The 13576-nt window shown below is 40.7% G+C and overlaps 1 protein-coding gene across 6 annotated transcripts in view; it reads left to right on the top strand.

The window, feature by feature from the left end:
• Nucleotides 1-618: 618 nt before the first annotated feature.
• LOC148057514 (uncharacterized) overlaps nt 619-13576 on the top strand; it is a 167554-nt gene continuing 154596 nt past the window's right edge. For 5 of the 6 annotated variants that reach the window (XM_087737404.1, XM_087737426.1, XM_087737408.1 and 2 more), the window contains exon 1: nt 619-880. In XM_087737404.1, the coding sequence (XP_087593530.1) occupies nt 782-880 (99 nt within the window). In that variant the 5' untranslated portion in view covers nt 619-781. Of the gene's footprint in view, nt 881-3117; nt 3267-13576 lie in introns of all 6 variants that reach the window. The other variant, XM_087737439.1, reaches the window with a different exon arrangement.

Raw genomic sequence — 13576 nt, 5'->3', positions numbered from 1 at the left:
CTATGCTTCCATGCACCTCTTGGGTGCAGTGTCTTAGGCTGACCATGGTGCTTGTACTTCTCAGGCTATATGTTATAACATCTGCTTGGTACTTTCTTGCTTTAAAAACGGCAGTAATAAGAACACTAGCCCCATTATATGCTCTAGAACTGCAAAGAAAAGAGCCCCCAGTAGTCTAATAGCAGTGGGATTCCAAACCGGTTTGTATAATTCCAAAATATACAAGCTATAAATATTATGTTTATTCTAAAGAAGAAATATGAAATGCAGTCACCAGACAAAATGTTTATTTTCTCTCTGTTCACATGTGTTTCTTCATCCTTTTGTGACCTCAATGTGGTAATAGCTAAATAGTTTGTTCTACAGCATAAGACATGCTGTGTGAAGAGGCAGGAACAGGAGCATTCACACCATGCCAGGATCTTGCCTGGTTGATCATCTCTTGCTACTTATGATTAAGCAATAAAGAGAGAGGTACAGGGTATTTCCTGGGGATTAATAACTGATAGGGAGGAGTTAATGGCCTGAGGTGCAGCTGAGGGCCATTAACCCCAGCTGGTCATCAATCCTCATTAAAAACCTCTGCAACACAGTTCACCAAACACAGTGAAGGGCAAACCAGTGTTCTAAGCACCTTTGTGATTCCCCTCTCTGTTGTCTCCTTAAATTAGTTCTATTTTAATTTCTATTACTTCCTGGGATAGATTCTGCTTTTTCTTACTGTAGCAGAAGTTCTATTCAGTCAAGGATTTATCTGAGCAGTAGTTGTGCGAAAACTGTGATGTTCAGACCTTTATGCACAAATAGGAGTCCTCAGTACTACAGCAGTGGAATAACAGGCATTTTAGATACTCCAGCATATAATTGCATGAAAAAGAAGGTAAGCAATAAATTTCGTAATATATTGGTTTGCAAAACCTGGATTTGTTTTTTCATAATGTAGCACAACCTTTTCTATTGCAAAAAAGCTAATTTTTAAGGGAGGGGCCCCTGGTTCTTCCAGTTTTGAAGCTGTTAAACTTTCTTTTATTGTATTTCTAAAAATTATTCCTTTACATTTGGCAGTATTTGATATATAAAATACCTCCTAATTCTGCAATCCGTATACATAGACTTAAAAAGCCAAGTATTGTAAATGCTTGTTTCATATTAGCTGCTAAGCATTGGAATATGCATCTTTTATAACTGATTTGGGGTTTACTTAGGTTTTGAAATGTGTATGATTTTGTGTTATGCTAGATATATCTAGAAAGTTAATCTTCTTGTGAGGGAGGCACTATAATTGTCAGCATGGTATGTAGCATATAGTAATTTTGTAGATATTCCATTACTCCTGGTTATTCCAAATTCAGATTATGGTAGTAAAATATGAAGCTATGACAATATTTCTGAAAGTATTTTTGGAAACTGATAAAATCCCCAAGTCTCTTTTCCAGGCCCCAGCCCTGCTTCTGGTGATAGCACCACAATACCGCAGTAATATCAGAGAGCTCAGTTGGCTGAACTCAAGGAGAGCTGATTGCCTGTGTTCATTGCAAATGTGTATCTGAAAATCAGCAGAAAAGTCTCTGCAGCTCTTACTACTTTGTAGAGATGCTATCGAATGTGATTGGCAGAGTTCTGGGTACAGGAGGCAGATAATAGAATGAAAGGGTATAATCTGGCAGCAACACAGTGAAATCAATGAAGATTTCTTTCTTTGATTCTAGTGAGAGCAGAATCAGTGTTTAGGCCTTCATTTAAAAATGTATGGTTTTGCCCTACACCCACTGATGAACTCTGGACCCTGTGCCTGGGCTAATAAAATCAGAAACCCTCCTCTTCTGGGGATACACAAATACCTGAGAGACGAGTGACCTGACTGTTTGAAACAGGGAGAGCACAGGGCACTCCGGCTTAAGAAACGCTGGTTGTGTTAAACCCTTTCCTGATGCTGTAGAAAACAAAAAGATCCTCGTTTGTGGAGGAGAGTGAGTATCTGGTGAAGAATGCTGCTGTGATCCACCACCTTGAAAAGCAGATCATCTGAGTCTGCCATGTGGAAGGAGGACAGTGCTGTTTCCACGCATCATGAGGGCATTGGTGTGCGAGGAACTTGGATATGCAAGTAGTGGGAACTGTACAGGAGAGGGGTAGATGAAAGCAGCAGTTCTTTGAATGTAGTTATAAAAAGTGTGTCTCAATGCAGTCTTGTCTTTTATTCAGAAGATTCAAGGCAAGTAAATCTGGTGACTGTAGTAAGTCTATTTCCCCTGCATGGTTTAAAAAGACATACCTTCATGTGTTGCAGGACTTCGCTGTAACTGTTCATGTGAGTGAAGGTAGGCATTCACAGGCTTATTTGCAGAATCATCCCACTGAAATAGATAGAGACCGATAGACACTCATGTTCCATGGAAAGGTTGAAAATGTTACCTGGGCCCTTATATGCTGCATTATAATAGCTGAAGAGAAAGTCTCCTATATTAACTCTCTGCATCTGGGACTTGAGGAGGATTCTTAACCAGCCCAAGAGTATCTTGAAAGGGATTTCAGAAGAAAAGATGTTTTGTAAAAGAAGTTTACAGAGAAGCTCTCTTCTTGTACAGTCAAAAGTAGTTCACTGTCTACAGTTTTGCTTATGGGAGCATTCTGAATGCTATTTTACTGTATGGTGTGACTTGGATTCCCTTACTAATCTTTGAGGTTGCATATTGGGTACCTTTGCCAGAACACCAGTCCCCTCTCCTATGCTCTCTTCCTGTGACTATAAGTCTTACGGTGGCTTGTATTTTCAATTCCAGGTATCAACAGTAGAATCCCATTTGTAGGGTCTGCCAGTCACTGAAACCAGCAAACTTGCTTTAGACATACATTTTGAGACTAACTCGTGCTGTAGCTTTTTTTGCACAAACCTATATGCTGCATAAGGCAAAATATCTGCATTTCTGTGACTTCTGCATACCTTATAAAATCTGCTACTCCTCATGTTTCAGATGCTGTTAAATACTGTTTCTGTTTGTTTCTGTTTTAAGGGATGATTAATAAAGCTTCAAAAATACAGGTTCTAGGGCATGCATTGATGATCCATCCCTCTATGCATACTTTATGTAAAGAGCATCTTTGCTTGTTCTCTAGATGCTATAGAGGAGACACTATCTGTTGAAGGGAACAAAGTGTGACACTTAATTGCACGGGGAGTCTGGACTGCTCGATTGTGGCATTGCTTCTTGGAAATCTGTAGTGGAGAATCAAGCACAGTGCAGTAGAAGCTGCATATGAGTGTGGTAAGTGAAGAGCTGGTTTTGTGCATAGGGAATAGCTGAGGAACATAGAAAACAGTAGTGTCCTTTTGAGCATGACTACTGAGTGAGGATATACCAGTTTAACTTAAATGGCTCTGAGAACCCCGCTGACAGATATCATTGTGGGCTAAGATAAATAATACAAATTGGAGATGGGAGGTTTCAAGGAGAAAGCAAACAAGGAGACATCAGAGTTGTCCAATCATATTGGTCAGCAAAGAATTAAATCCTTTTTCTTTCCTTTAAGTCCTTTGGCGTCCCTGTCCAAGTCTGCCAGTCATGTGAAAGATTCCAGCTCATGCCTCCATAGCCTTTGCTTCACTTATCATTTATTGGTCCATATTCTAGGAAACTCATTTTCCTTGTTTTGATGTGACTAGACTATAGCTTTCAGCCTTTTTCATATCCTTCAAAAAGGTCTTCACCTTAGTTGATGTCTTGGCAATTTATTTACAACCCTACATTGTCAAATGTTTGTTTTTTCCTTTTGCTGAATGCCAGCGACTGTGCTGTAAAGCCTTCTTTTTAAGGCCAAGACATCTTACCATTTTGTGTTGCTGTTCACTTTTTACAATGGCGAGCCACCAAATCATATTTTTTTTCTCCTTTCCCCTACATTTCTAAAGGAGAGGGTGTTTTACTTGGCTTATGGCTTAAGAGCGTCTGCATTTTTCTGATCAACTGACCTTCTACGTTTATTTTAAGTATGAAGTTTGAGTGTTTTTTATATTCATCCTGTTTCAGACTGGTCATGGGTTTGCTGCAAAGCATTCTTTAAAAGCAGCAATATTTATTATTTCTTCACATTGGCCCCCGAGTATGAAATGGATGTTCTGAGTTGGCTTATGGCTTATCAGAAGCTTATGGCTTCTTCTGTCTTGTGGATCTCTTCCTTTATAGTAACTGCAAGTATGGTTTTTTCTGTCTTTGTGTCTTCATGCTGAGTCATTCTTGCCCTTAATATTCTGATTATAAAATGTTGACATCATCATGGATTTCTACTGTGTGATTATGTGGGGTTTTTTTATTATTTCTTTCTCAACTATATCTTTCAACTCAGGAGAAGGTAAAGAATTTTGAGAAGATAGTGGTACTCGTGTGCTCTTTTGGCACTGCTATGCAGAAACTCTGACTTCAGTGGAAATACTCAAGATTTATGCTTATGGTAACAACAAGAGAAACACAACCAATGTCTTTCTCTAGCTAAATGTTTCAACACGATATTTCAGTGCCCTAGACAATATCACTACTTGTAATAGTATAAACATTTCAAATTTTTTGGAGTACATATGGTTCTGCTATACTTCCTTTTTGTACTTGTGAAGCTATTTTTTTATCCCATCAAGTTAAAGGACTCTTCAGAGGTTAGAATGCTTCCTTCCACTTCCAGCTTCCACAATAACGTGTTGCATTGGCAATCTTAGCAAGATTATGGTTCACTCTCAATTAGTTTAATAAGTGGCATACATTGGATTTATTATAATCCCCAAATAACATTTGAATGTTGTTCTTGTTGTTCCCTGTCTCCCAGCTGTGTGTAATAATCAGTCCTATACTTGATAGCTTTGACTGGAACTGAGTTGAACAGTGTTATGTAGCTCAGCTTAATCCATGGTTATTTGTTCGAAAACTTTTTCCTGTTTGCAAGGGTTTATTTCCTTCTCTCCTCTACTCAGCATAGAGGATCAATGTGCAGAAAATGACACACTGAGATGAGATGCTGCTGAGTGTGGATGAATATCTGGAGATAAACAGGTGAAACTGGATGCGGTCAGAAGAGCGTCACCTTCTTAAGCCCGGAATGTTTTCTTTGCAACATTTTTAGATCAGTGGGATTTCAGTTCAGCAGGATCTGAGATAGGGTTGGCATGAACTCTTGTGGCGTTAAGGTCAGAATTGTCCTCTTAGTTCTACTTTTGAGCTGAGGGTCTTGAAAGTCTTGCGTCATCAGTCTTGTGGCACTCTGCTTGTTAGGATTCCAGATTTTGTTGCTGTGCAGCAAACCTGCTAAGCAGACTTCCTTAGGGATGGCAAACCTTTGCAGAGCTATCAGATTGGATAGCTCAACTAGAATTTCCATACTTTCTGCTTCCATGCCAGGAGCCAAAAGAGATTGATTCTCGCATAGGCTTGGCCTTGTCTCTGTAGAAGGTTGCTTAGAGGTCCACGGGTCTCAGAGGCAGGATTTGAGGAATGGCAAACCTGGGAAGTGTCCCTAAGGTCAGTGATTCTGGGACAGTATGCCTGATGGGGCTGATTGAAAGCTGTAGATATTGGGAGCCGACGTAGCTGATCATGAAAACTGAGAATAAATATTTAATGTGATAGCGGATATTTAAGGAGGAGAAGGAAAATTAACAAGGCTTCATTTCACTGAGACTCTGCAGAGTGCAGGAAGTCTCCACTGGGCAATATGACTGAATTTTTCTTTACGTTTCTGGTTTGTAGAGAGGTTAATACACCCAGATTTTAGTCTTGCTCATGCTGAAGTCTAGCATTTCCTGTGGACAAGAAACCCTCCTTTTCAGTTACTCCGGATGCAACCCAGTGTCTGAATGCGTTGCACGAGACAGTTTTTTCGCCAAGTTTCCGTAGGGATGCAGACTTTGCAGAAGTTCTTTCTTGTTACTTTTATGGAACTTTAGATATAATTTTACTGTGTCTTTGACATGTAAACAGAATACACCTGATGTGTATGGTAGAAAACTTCTGTAGGTACCTATAGGATAAGGTTCCTTTGCATTTTAAATAATTACAGGTGTTGGAGGTGGGGACATTTCCTGCTGAAATGGAGAAACTTCTTGGTAGGATTCAATGGTAGATGTAAGAAAATACATCTATTTTTTTTTTATCAAACTTACAGAAGAGAGCCAGGATTGCAGTATTTATTGCAGCATGTAGCTTCAAAAAGGAAAAGAAATAGTCTCATTCCTTTGCTGTTTCTGGGGGGCTAAGGGAGTAAATGACCTGCAGCTTTAGCTAAGTGGAAGGATTGCAATTTGTTAATGATGGTAGCCAGTAAAAAAACAAACAAAAACCCAAAACAAACAAACAAACAAAAACTTTTCTGGTTTTGGAGAATGCCTTGTAGTGTGCAAATAGTCTGACACTAGTGTGTACCTTAAAAACATATCTGAGCCCCATAAATCTTCATATAAAATTAGAGGTTCTATTCTAACCTACCCCAGCATAAATCAGGAGTCTGTACAAATATGGGAGTTACTGTCATATGAAACTAGCATGAGATCAAAATAGGCTCCAAAATATTGTAAATATTAGAAGACACGAATGTATATTGTTGATTATAATTCCAGTCACTGGTTACAAACCTCATGAAATGAATCACCTCATTTATAATGCATACCATGGGACAACATCTAATTTGGTGACAAGCATGGAGTCTAGCAAAGATTCAATAGAAATATCTGCTTAAATGACTATGTTGTCATCTAATTACATATATTTTCTAAAGCTTTGTTACTTAATATACCTGTTGTTGTTATTAAATTGAATTTCACACCTTCAAAATATTCTGGTAAATAAATGCCCTTTTCTCTGTGAGATGCAAGGTTAGTGTTTATTTTAAATTGTGACTGTTTTTGTGAGAAAGATAAGAAAATCAACATATGCTGTTATCACTGCTCACTTTTGAAACAAGGTGAGGGCTATCCTTGGAAAGTAATTGATATTCCTGTACAGGTTGAAACTGATATACAAACAGATTAGCAGAATGCTTCTAGTTTGTGCTCTAGCTGCAAAAAGCCATGCCAATTATTGTCTTATATGGCCTCCAGTCTCAGACCAGGTCTTTGACCTTTTGGACCATTCTGCTGGTTTACTATGAGCATTTCAGATGCCTGTGACCTACGTAATTTTTGGCTGCATAAGTAGAATATAAAACTATTAAAGTGATGCTATATAAGTTAATATTATCTACTAAATGATCATCAGAATAGGTGTATGAATAAGGGCTCAATTGCATGTAATTATTTTGCACTAAAAATGTCATCTATACCTTGGATAACATGCAGCCAAGAAGTACGTTAAAATTGCATTGCTTATGTAGCTGAGCTTGTTAACAGTTACACAGTCTGATGAAGGAACTTGTAATGAAATCTGGTTTTCACAGATCACTATGGCTAGTCAGAAAGCATAAGTAATAATTCAACATCATTGGGAGGTAATATGGTGGTTATTGTTGTCTGAAGTAAAGGCTGTAAAAGTATAGTTCTGTTAAACTTTCATTCCTAGACTTTTGGAAATTAGTTCTAGTCTATAACGTGACCAGATCTGGTATAAAATTCCAACATCTGTGGTCTGGTGTAAAATGGCATGTTTTTAATCATTTGTTTCTACATAGTTTGGTCATGGTTAATGGTGGTAGTGGCTGTGTGAGGTATCCACTGCTCTTCTGGCTGCAGCTTCAGTACTAAATGTGACCATGGTGGAGTGAGCTGTAGGGTTCATTCCCTGTTTCCATCAGCAGAGTGTTTGCTCTGTTCCAGTCTGTTTTACCCATGGGAATTCATTACAGACAATATGATTATACTGGTGTTACCCAGAACATATTTTGAAGATAATGTGGCTGTTGAGGTGGAACAAACCAATTATTTATGACTTGTTGCAAGATGGGGAGAATGCTTTTCCTAAATGGGTGTACAAAGCTTGGGACTTGATGAACAGTGATTGCTAAAACTTTTTTCAGATGGGGGAATCTTATATTACTGCTCTTGCAGAGTCACTCATTGGGTGAGATTTGTGCATGCTCTTGGAAGCTGCAAATGTTTTGTCTTCTAACTGAGTAAATACATTTATACTTTTATCCTTTGAGCTCCTTATACACATAATATCTTTTTTTTTTTTTTTTTAAACAAAAATTGTATTAGGGAGATAGTTCTTTCATGTAATTGGTTGCTTATCTTCTGCACTGTTCTGGAATGCTCTCCCAAAGCCCTGCAATTCTGCACCCACAGCAGGCTTATGCTGCAGTGCCCTGGAAACAGGGGAGGAAGGTGACCTCCCTTCAGGGGAGGTGTCAGAGACAGCTGAGCTTCAAATATGTTTCTGCACAAAGGGCAAGAGGACGGTGATAGCTGTTGGAGAATCTCTCGTGTGTGGGATGGAGGCACCCATCTACCATACTGACCTGAAGTCTTAGGGGGTTTGCTGCTTACCAGGTGCTTAGGCCCGGGATTTTGCAGAGAGTCTGCTGAGGCTTGTCTGTCTTTTGGACTGTCACCTCCTCCTGCTTATCTATGTGAGCACCAGTGATACTGCCAGGGAGATGCTGAGTGTACCAAGAATGGCCACAATGTGGCTGTGGGGCAAGGGTGGAGTGTGTGGGCTCCATGTTTTTGCCAAAAGGCTTGGGAAGGGGTTGATGGATCCTGTGAGTCAACATCTGGCTGCGGAGCTGTGGTTTTTGAGAGGGATTTGGCTTTTGCAGTTGTGGAAACCTCTGAGGGTTGAAAACTGCTGGGAAAGGATGAGATCCACCCTACTAAATGGGGCAAGAGCATCTCTGCCAACAGGCTGGAAAGCCTGGTGAAGAGAGCTGTAAACAGTGAGGAAATGGTGGACAGGGCTGAGAAGCAAATGATGGAGGGTGACAGTTACAAGAATGATCTCAGGAATGGTTATGCATGGTGAAAAGAGGAACTAGAATTCTGTGTGTGGTCATGCAGCTACAACACGCTTGGAATAACTTCAGTATGGTGGGACAGCTTGCGTGATGAGTGCTGCAATGAATGGATACAGGTTCTTCAGAAAAGATGGGAAGGCAAGGATTGAGAGAGTTTCCCTCTAAGTGAAGGAACAGTTTGAATATACGAAACTCTTTGTGGGACAGGCGACAGGCAAGTTGAGAGCTTGTGGGTCATGATAAGGGGATAGGCCAGTATGGGGCACATCATGATGGGAGTTTGTTACAGATCATCATATGATGATGAGGAGGCATACAAAGTCTTTAAACAGCTTGAAGAAGTCTCTAGCTCACAGGCTGAACCTCTCTGAAATCTGCTGGAGAAGTGTTGTGGTTTAACCCTGGCCAGCAGCCAAGCACCACACAGCTGCTCACTCATAGGAAAAGGCTGAACAAGGAAATTGTGGGCTTGTTGCTGAGCGGGGTGGGTGAATTAGTGGCAAGGGGGACAGATAAGCCTGAGGTACTTGTGCCTCCTTTGCCTCAGTTCTCACTTAATGAGGCCTCACAGGTCTCTGTACTTAATGAAAGGACTCAAGAAGGACAAGGAGTCCCATCAGAAGACAAGGACTGAGTTGGGGATTACTTGAGAGAACTTGGCCCATGCAAGTCAGTGGGACAAAACGGGCTGCATCCAAGCCTGCTGAGCGAGCTGGTTCATGTCCATACAAGGCTGCTTTCTATCATCTTTGAATGGTTGTGGAGATTGGGGAGGAGGCCCAATGGCTGGAGAAAGGCAGACATTATACCAATCTTCAGAAAAGGTTAAAAGTGCAATATAGAGAACTGCAGGCTCATCAGCCTCTCTTCGCTCTGTGGGAAAAGCATGGAGGACGGAGTCCTCTTGGAGCACATCTATGCACAGATGTAGGAGGAGGTGATTGGGAACCATCAGCATGGACTGGCTCTGAGGAAAATCTCTTTCCCTCTGAGAACAGTCAGGAAGTGGAATAGGTTGCTTGGAAGGAATGTGGAGCCTTCATCCCTGGAGGTTTTCAAGACTCGACTGGATAAAGCCTTGACTAAGCTGGTCTGATTCTAGCTGACCTTTTGAGTAGGTGGTAGGACTAGGAGCCTCTTGAGGTCCCTTCCCACCTGAATGAGTCTGTGATTCAGTGATTCTATAATACATAAGATGTCAAGGGTGGGCAGAATAATCCTGTTGTTGTGCTGTTTGTATGTATGGTATGGCAGAGTAAATAAACAGCAGTATAGATGCAGACCATCAGGCTTGCATCTTCATGTAATTGCAGTAATGCCTCTGCTTTGTTTAAGTTGGAGTTACTCAAGTGCTATTAGGAAAAGAAAACTGCAGGTGATGAGAAACTGAGGAACACAAGTCTTGTTGCAGGGTCTTTTGTCTAATACTTTTCTCTATGTGATTTTGTGTGATCCCCCTGCCTCCCCCCCCTTGTTTGAATTTTGTTATTTAAAGGCCCACAGTGTGTTAGAGAGATAATTGCAAACAGAAAGACAGCAGATAAATCTATATGGGATTTTTAAATGGAGCAAATGGCATTAATGAACATATGACATGTCCATTTGTCAGAGTTGGGAAGGAGGAAGACAAATCACAGATTTGTAGCTTAGAAATTAATGCAGTCATGCAAAACTTCTGTTATGTGGACTCCAAGGATCTATCTACAGTTGAATTTTTATAGTGTGATTGGCATTACACAGATGGGAAAAGGGGATAATATGATCAGAGAAGTGTCAGGGCATGAAAGCATAGAAAAGTGTGCTAGTGGGTTTTCTGGTTTTGTGCTTTTCACAAATGGTGCTATTCATAGGTCATCTGCATGGAGGATTTACTTGACATTGCAGAAAATGTTTTCTGCATTCAGTTTAGGAACATTCTCTGTAACTCTAATCTAGCTGATAGAAGTTTTGGACATAATGCAATGCTGATAATTTAATTGTTTACCTAGTATGAATCTTGCATGAGAAACTCAAGTGAAGACAGCTTGAACTGAAAATAGTGTCACTCTAGTTTCTTAGATGAGAGAGATGCTTTTTCAGAAGTATAAATGTGGGGACTACAAAGCAGCTTTCAGTTTGCACTCCTCACTGAAGATTCTGAAAAGGCTATTCATACTAGCCTAGTACTGCATAAAAAAAAAGATTCCTTTTAAATTAGGATTTATAACTAATATGGAGTTCAGTCTTCGCACTGACTCTGTGGAATGAAGCTGTTTGCCAAGGTACTTGAGGAAGAGCCTTTTATTTTTGTCTTTTTTCTTCTGCAAAGATGTGTGCACTGCAGTTAGGCTCTGCATGTGGGAACCTAAATACATGATGCAGCAGGGAACAATGTGGATTTGGAATGCATCAGAGCCATTGCGTTCCTCTGTCGGCCTCGATACTGTCAGAGCAGTCTGTTTTCAAAGAACCTGCTCTTGCCCAGAAGCCTGTGACTCCAGAAGTCCTTGTAGACACTAAAGAGCAGTTAATCACTTCCCACTATTTGAGAGGAACAAATATGCTGCCCTTGGACTACTTAATTGATCTATTTTCTTAATGACAGTAAAAGTATAGCAGGCTTACATGGTTGTGCTATGGGATGGAGGGAAGGGGCTTATGTACTGTGGGATTCGATGGCTGCAGCTCTGAAGGAACTCACCCATCATCTCTTCAAGCGCAAACACCTTTTGTGGAGTGGTGTCAGTGGGATAGCTGGAAGAGATCTGAGTGCTACCTAAAAAGGGAGCCTTCTGAAAGAAGGCATGTGTTTACAGGCAGAGGGAACTTTCTGGAATACCAAAATGGTTCCAGATTGTTTCAAGGAATGGGTAAAAAAAGTTCATGCAAGTCCTTATTTTGACTCTGTATCAGCACGCTAGTATTGAGTTTCTTGGTAGCTCCAATTATTGTAACTCCTGAGGATCCTTAAGGTCTGTAGCCCAAAGACACCACATTAAGATAACCTGCATTATGCCTTTTTAGAGAGGTAGAGCAGGGGCTATAGAAGAAGTGACTGGTTCATGGTAGTGTGATGTCTGTGGTCAAAAAGGAAAACAGACTCCTAGTTATTATCTTAACTGTCATTTTTTCTCTGAGGAAAAAAATCTTTAGACTTATCCTATTTACTTCATACTCTGTTGGCAGAAATGTTCTTTTGTAGCCATATAGATGTTTTTCTGTTAACACTCAGGGACATTGTATGTTTGGATGTGTCAGCAGATCCCTCCTTTGGGCCTGAGCTGCACCAAAACATTTTCCGTATTGGAACATGAACGTGAAGTTAGTTGAGACAGTAGTAACATAGTTGCTGCTATGGTCCAAGGCTGCATCATCAGCACTTCAAGTGCCTTATGATAATGGTCACAAGGCCACAAGAGTGGCCTCGTTAACACAAGACCAATAGCGAATGCCTTTAAGTTGTCTTTAAGTTACGATATCAAAAGCTTTTATTGTTGCATGCCATTTTATTATTACATAGGTATTAACTCAGCGGTGGGGGTGTAAGTGCTGATAGCATCTGAATAAATAACACTTCGCTTTCTGCTTGTAGTGTTTGGAAGAATGTTCTTTTTAGCCCTGGGGATCCTTTGTTTCTCGTTTCCCAGGTCTGCATCTAGTGGTTTTGGGGAAGATGCCAGCAGAGGGGAGGAGGAAAGGAGAAAGAAGGGGCAGGGGGGAGCAAAGGTAATTATCTCTGCTAATAGTCTGTCTGCTTGTGCTTGATTGAAATGCAGCCTGGGTCTCCTGTATCATTGATTTATTCCCAAAGAGAAGTTCCAGTTGTCTACAAAGCCAACACCTTTGGACAGGCACCATCTGGCCAACTGCTTATTAACTCCCATGGTCTTGCCTGATTCTACCAGTAAAGAGACCAGTCTCAGAGAAAGCAAACTAGGGGGATGCTGCCAGGGGCCCCAAGATCTCTCTTCCCTAAAGAAAAACGAATTCCATGCAGCCTCCCTAGCGGGTGCCATGTAAAAATAATTAAAAGGGTACTGAGGAAAAACAGCTAATTAAAAAGACTAAACACGGAGTCCTCGGACTGTTTAGGCTGGCCAGACTTTTCCTGTGGGGAGGCCAGAAGTCAATTGTGTCTTTACACTGACATTTCAGTTGCCCTGTTTTAAACCTATGTGAATGGTCCTTTGAATCCAAGTGCAACTCAGGGCAACCATGGTTCCCTATGCACCCTCATACCCATGGGATTGCTGCCTGGCCATGCTGGCCTGACACTCCCTGGTGGCTTTACTCTCCTTCTACAGCAGCAGAGGTGGACTCCATTGAACAGCGTTCTTAACAAATTAACTTTTTACTGTAAAGATCCTATGAGGACAGACTAGGTTATCCAAGGTGTGCAGGTTTGAAATCTGTTGTCCCATTGATGCCATGTGTTTGAACGGCAGCATAAAAACAAGCAAACAGAAACCTTTAAGAAAGATAATACACTATAAGGTAATCTAAAATTGTTGCTGGCTGGAAGAAATATGTTCATTGGTGGGGTACTTCATCAGAGAGCTGTACACAGGGAGCTTTAATTTCTATTGGAAATTCTTTCGTATTACATAAAGGAAGGATCGGCTCTATTGCTGTATGCTACACCTGTCACCATAGGGATCTTACTGCATTTTTA

Source organism: Nipponia nippon, unplaced genomic scaffold (genome assembly GCF_047370975.1).
Source record: "Nipponia nippon isolate SJK-2023a ecotype South Korea unplaced genomic scaffold, ASM4737097v1 scaffold_1, whole genome shotgun sequence".
NCBI classification, from domain to species: Eukaryota; Metazoa; Chordata; class Aves; order Pelecaniformes; family Threskiornithidae; genus Nipponia; species Nipponia nippon.
The sequence above is the reverse complement of the archived record's forward strand: the minus strand, read 5'-3'. Positions and strand labels throughout refer to the sequence as shown.